The sequence below is a fragment of the Vidua chalybeata genome, chromosome 4, assembly GCF_026979565.1.
Source record: "Vidua chalybeata isolate OUT-0048 chromosome 4, bVidCha1 merged haplotype, whole genome shotgun sequence".
NCBI lineage: Eukaryota > Metazoa > Chordata > Aves > Passeriformes > Viduidae > Vidua > Vidua chalybeata.
Genome location: NC_071533.1, coordinates 24,893,373 through 24,899,764, shown reverse-complemented (window position 1 = coordinate 24,899,764; position 6,392 = coordinate 24,893,373). Strand labels below are relative to the sequence as shown.

General features: G+C 38.0%; 1 protein-coding gene across 1 annotated transcript in view; it reads right to left on the bottom strand.

The window, feature by feature from the left end:
- Positions 1–5,543: 5,543 nt before the first annotated feature.
- The window catches only part of ARHGEF38 (Rho guanine nucleotide exchange factor 38), a 35,696-nt gene continuing 34,847 nt past the window's right edge, over positions 5,544–6,392 (bottom strand). Inside the window, exon 14 of the mRNA XM_053940845.1 lies at positions 5,544–5,729. Within this exon, the coding sequence (XP_053796820.1) occupies positions 5,544–5,729 (186 nt within the window). The remainder of the gene's footprint in view (positions 5,730–6,392) is intronic.

Sequence of the window (6,392 nt, the reverse complement as noted above, 5' to 3'; positions counted from 1 at the left end):
TAATTGGTGAGTGATCTCTCACTCCCTTTATCTTGACCTATGACCCTTCCATCTTATTTCTGTGCCCCCCTACCCAGCTGAGGAGGGGAGTGAGTGACAGAGCAGCTGGGGTGGGCACCTGACATCTGTCCATGGTCAACCCACCACACAGACTGGCACAGGTAGGTGAAAGCTACTGTTTTTCTTTGCTGTCCTATATTTTAAGTGTGTGTAAAGCTGAAACATGGCAGCTATTTCCCATACCTCATTTCTTTCTTCACAATTAAGATTTAGGCTGAAGTTCCTTAAACAGCCAAAGGAATAGTTTCATTTAGTCAGGTTTGTCTCAGCTGCCTGAAAAATTTGAATATTTTTCAGCTATTATTTCCTGTGGAGGGAAAAAAAAAATAAAGGTTTTATCTTTGTAGTGCCTGCAGCTTCCAGGGCTGTGTAAAAATAACAGCATGAGGAGGAGGAATCCAGAACTTTTACTGCTTTTTGATCAGCCCATCCTTCCTCCTTTCCAGCACAGAGGGTTTTTAATGGTAGCCTAGTAGGAAAATTCACTGATGCAGGTTCCATTAGCAAACAGAAGGCATATTTTCTCCCTAAGTGTTAATCAGAAGACTGTTGCCTACACTAAAAAGTAGTGTGAAGATAGATTCTCTAAATGACCAAGTGCTCCTATGTGAAGTGTTCATTCCAGTAGTAAAACCTGCTCCCAGAGGAGTGTTCAAGGTGCTAGGTGCCTCTGTCTTGCCTCTGAACATACATAAAGCTTTGCTTGTGAAAGTGCAGGAGCTTACATCTCAACTGTGCCCATTACTTTAGGTACCACCAGTGGGGTGAACACAGGCAGAAAAAGAACGATCCTTGTTTTCAAATTGTGGTAGCTAGTGCCATTTAGAATAGTCTTCAGACCTGATTCATCTTTGCATCTATAACTCTGGTGTAGATGGACTGTAGGGTCCCTCCATTCAGAATGAAATAAGTGATGCTGTGCTTTTTATGCGTGCCTCTCTTTTCCCTCTAATAAGGCCAAGTCTGGCTGCACTCATTGATAGCACCGCATTAGCAAAATCTGCAATACAGGTACAGTTTGCATCAGCAAAAGACTTCCTTCCACTCTAACTTCCCCAGCTTCCTAAATGAAATACAAAGTCATCTTCTGTTGGTATAAAAATGTCAGTTAGGATTGTGATTCTTTGAAGTATTATATCAGAAAGGATTTATAGCAAAGACCAGGTCTTTTAAATCAAGTGTTTCGCTTGAATATGTTAGATAGGCACTGCTGAAAAATAGAGAAGATTGAAGGGAACAGTTGCTTTCTGCTTTGATGTTACAGTTAGGATGGAATTAACAACTGTATTTTCAGGAAAGGAGTCTGTTCTACAGGCTTGTTTGACTGAAGTCATGTGTCAGGTTGAGGAATGTAGTGTAGGGCAGGAAGAAGGAATGCCCGTCTGAAATTTGAAAAGCATGCCTCCTATTTAGTAAAAATAACTGGAAAATAGTCCTGTGATTTTTCTATCCCCAAACCAAATTGCTCTGTGATTTACTATAAAAATAGCTACCTGACTTTTCTTAAATGTTTTAGAAATTGGTGTGGTAGTATTTTATTTCCACTTAAATAGGATGTTTTTTTCATAGATGCCCAATTTCTGATACCCTCAGTAATGTGAAATTATAGGTTACTTTGGTTCCATGAGTGCTCCTTCTGGCTGGACTAGGGGATGCTGGTGATACCTGTGTCTAAAAAGAAAGGTCTAACACAAGGCTCTGTGATTTACAAACTTTTATCTTCTACAGCTCATAGTGGTCACAATCTCAGGAGCAGCTGGAAAAGAACAGAGCTATGCTAACATCTGGAACCTTGAAGAGTATTTTTAAACTTCCTTAGTATTTTTGATAGTGCTTGAAAAGTCTAATGTATTGATCAATAAGCTAGGATGCATCCTAGAGATGCAGCATTTTATCTGAGGCAACTATTTCCTCTGCTAACTTTGCAGGCAGATCTTGGATAGCATATAAAGCTCTTTGCTTCTGGAAAACATAATGTTTAAAAACATAAATAAGAAGAAAGATCTTTACAAAAATAGATTTTTATTATTACAATAATTTAAAAGAAGATTTTTTTTTTACTATTTCTCAACAAACTATATTGTAATAGGAATTACCAGTAACGGATCTATGGGAACAAGGATTATCATGGCTGTGTTTCCTAGTGCAGGTGGTAGGTCCACTTCATCTATCTTCATTTTTAAAAGCTATCTTAAAATGACAGCAAAAGTATACTTTAGTGTTTGAAGGAGGTAATTTACTCAGTGAAGCTTCCAAAGATGAAAAGTCAGAAGTAATAATTCTTCAATCTGTGTTTGCATTGAAAAGCTGAACCCCTACTCAAAGATCACCCAGCCAAAGGGAAGATGGTGAAGCACAGAGGTGCCAAAGGTCAGAGCCTAGGACTCCACTGTGTACTGGCTTGGACATTTTCTGGGTTCCAGGTTATCAATGGCAACACATAAAAACATTCCCTGAATGGAGAAGCACTTCAGTTTGAGTGGACCCAATCTTGGAAGTACTTGTACATATTTATTGTCACAATAGCTCAAGTAAAACACACATTTGAACAAATGCAAGATCAATCCAGCAAACTGCAGCCTGTCCCTGCTTCAATCAAAATAAATTAGTTTTGTCATTAATGAGAATAAGAAAGCTCTTAGACTACTGTAACCTTCCTTATATTAAAAAAAAAATCCAGATCAAAACCACTGCATATTCTTACGAATTTCTGGAGCCCTAACACAGCTCAGTTTCTAGTATTTAAAGCACTGTCTTAACAAAAATATGAATTGTTGTAAATCCTTAATTTGGAAGGTTTTAGATTCAAGGCACATCTCTTAATTTTCTGCAATTGCTGTTTGCATTCATCTGTTTTAAACAAAAATAAAAGTGTGATATATTCATAGTATCAAATGATAATGGCTAACAATTTGAATTTCTGAAATGGACTAAGCCAATACACCTGGGTACCTAATTACATACTTTTACTGGATCCCAAGTTACAAGGTCACAATAAAGTCATACAATTATCCCACAATATAAAAATTATTATGGACCCTAATCCTACAGGGATTTCATTTGGCCTACTAGGAGTTCCCAGATCACCCAGAAATTCAGGTGGTCAACTCCATTCATCCTTCATTCCTTGTTACTTCAGGATCAGGATACCTAGCGAATATTTTGGAAAGCAGCATTTGAGTACTCCTTGAGACAGCTTCACAGAGTCTGATTCTTCATGGTGAATGTATCTAACACTCAAAATCTGTGCTCTCCTGTGACTCAAGCTGAGTTCTCAGTGCTAAGACTTCAGAAATCTTTTTTTTTCCTCTTTCCCTTGATTAATTTCACTGTCTGAAATACAAAACTTCATCATTGTGCTTACATGACTGCATTAAGCCTATTAAGTACAATTCAGTAATTTCTAAAAGTGTTTCATCTATTGGAAAGTATAGATCTCAAAATATTCTAAATTTTAAGACATAGCTGAAAACTGTCTTATGTTTATCTTCCCCATAATCTCAAAATGTAAAAGCCAAAGCAGTAAAAGGGTAGCAGTGAGTCTTTCAGTCCATTCTTCCAAGCTGATACTCCCTCTGCACTTTTATTTTCTTCTTTTAACCAAAGGTGAAGCTTTCCATAAAAGCAGCTAAATTAATTCATTAAATGATTGAGAACCCTTTTTGCTTGCTATGGGAACAGCAAGGCTTAAGTGCCTGAGGTGATATACAATAAGGCAAAATAATGCTCACTGGATAGCAGTAGTACACAAAGATTCCCACACCAGATTCTGGATATCTATCTCTGAGAACTCTAAAAGTTTCTCTATCATATGATTTAATCCAGCACAAATTTCAGGTTTAATCTCTGTGATCCCCTGCTGCATTCAGTCTCAGAGCAAGACTGACAACTTTTTCTACCCTTCTATAAAAATAATCTGAAAATTGAGGACATTAAAGAAAACGAAACCAGGTTCATCAGTACAGGAGAAGCTATTGTGTGTAGCAACTTCCCTAACTTTTCTCATCCTTTCTTTGCTGACAGGTTATTTTCTATTACATTTCACTAAGCATTGTGAATAATTTAATCTTCAAACATCACTCTTCAAATTATGGGAAGTAGAAACTCAGACAAAAGCTTTAGAACAATTACTATTTACCCTTGATCACCAACACTACCTGCCCCCCCACACCCCTTGATTGTAACAGTGTTGTCATTTTTGTCATCAGCACAAGCAATTATGCAATACAGAAAATACCTGACAGTTTACTTTCAGTTGCACTATTTGCAGCAGGCATAATCACTTTTTTTGTTTCCTTTCTGCAGTGCTTTACACCAGGTCTTCGTTAATCACTAGAGGACCTTGGCATTGCTGTGGTGAAATACCTTGTGTCGAGCACTAAGATACCAATGAGAATCACAAGGAAGTGTTTCCTGTTTGATGTCACCATTCAGTCTATCTTAAGTGCAGGGCACCAGCCTGATCTAGGAATCACTGCAATCAGTGAACCTAAAGAAACTTATTGACTAGATATTATGATCCCTGCTTAAGGGATCTTAAGTCATTCCTTAAGTCTGACTTAAGGAATCAGAGAGGCACTAAATAGTCATTGCAAGGCACCACTCGGCTTTTCTTTTTTTCTTTCTTTTTTTTTTTTTTAAACAGTAAATTTCCCACAAATCTTGCACTAAAGCAGTTAGTGTGGAGACATATGTGAATCTCAAACCTGGGGCACTTCCATATTGCTACAAACTGTTTCTACCATATGAAGCAGTTGCATAATTAATTTGAAAATTATAACTTCTTTATGTCACAGTACCTGTTTCCAGTGTCCCCTCTTTTCCTTCCTGCATTTCTATATTTAACTAAACATCCCTTCTTCCCTGGGACTAGTCACTGGTACCACCACACCTGGTATGTCTTAAGTTGAAATGTTTCCTTAAAAATGAAGCCCTTTTTCTTTTCCCAATCCAATAATCTCCACTGAGAAAAAAAGATTCTTCACAAAAACAGCTGAGGATAAAAACAGACAATCAAAAAAGCTCAAGTTTTAAGATGTGTCTGTGTTCACTGAGATAACAGCTCAGGAACAACTCACCCTACAGTATCTCTGATGACAGAATTTGTCCTTTTTCAAGGCTAATTCTCTTCATCTTGAATATTATTTGCTAAATACCATGGAAGAAAAATGTAATTTCATCTGTGATTTGTACTTGTAGGTTGAGTCTTGATGTACGACTCTTTGACAAAAGAGAAAATTATGGGGTAATAGAAAAGCAAGCTCTTCAGCACGTTAATCAGAATCAGTCTTCCTGTTAAATGTTTCCTCCCTCAGGTCTTGACAAGGTGATGGCTTTTGGAGAATGGAGGTTCTCAGTATCATCTGTGTGCTGGATACCATGGCTTCTGTCAATCACTTGTGAGCTTGCTTTGCTTGCAGCAAACCTAACAGCTGTTTATTCTGTCTGCTTCAGAGAGTCTGGCTCAACAGGACCTTCCCCTCCTAAGCATATGTCATCTTCCCTAGATAATTAGATGGTACATATCCCTTCTGACCTTTTGCTTCAGCTAGCCACCATTCCTTATTGCCACTCAGATCAGAAAATCGAAGTATCCTCACCCTCTGGTACTCCTGAAGGCTGAGTTCTTGATCACTTCTAGCTTGAAATGCATAAACAGCATAGAAGAGCTGAAAAAGGAAAGCCATATAAACAAAAATCAGAATTGAAAAGTGTAGCCACATGTTACTGTGTAGCTGTGTGTCAGTAGGAGTTCTGTATACAGAAACGTCATAACATGTACAAACCAGCATTCAACTCCATGGCTTGAAATTTATAGACAGGGCCAAATAAAAAGTAAAATTGAAGCATCTGCATGACAAACAAATCAATCTCCAAGACCTCCTCACCTTACAACACTGATAAGGTTTTCAGTTCACACCAAGTGGCCATGGATTGGATGAAGAATTTTTCAGCAAGGTTTCCTCATGGAGAATCACCTCTCCTAAAGCTCCTGTGCTCAAATGTGGCACACAGGTCACTTCTGTGCCTTGCTGATCAGCATTCTTGTCACAGCTTTCTTGTCCCCAGTAAGTTGGAAAACTCCCTGAACTGAGCTATTTTGCAAGTTCCTGCTCCATATGAGAACCTTGAGGCATACATGGAGTGGGATGAATCAAGAGTGTCTTCTGTGACACGGGACTGTAATTCACAATTTAACTGATTCTCTTTTCCTACCTCACAGATATTTAAGAGTAGAGAATAACAAATTCCTGTGTCACACTGACAGATTGGTGCCACTCTTTTCTGGTGTGTAAGGAAACCATTTAAATTACTAACAGTATAATTTCAGA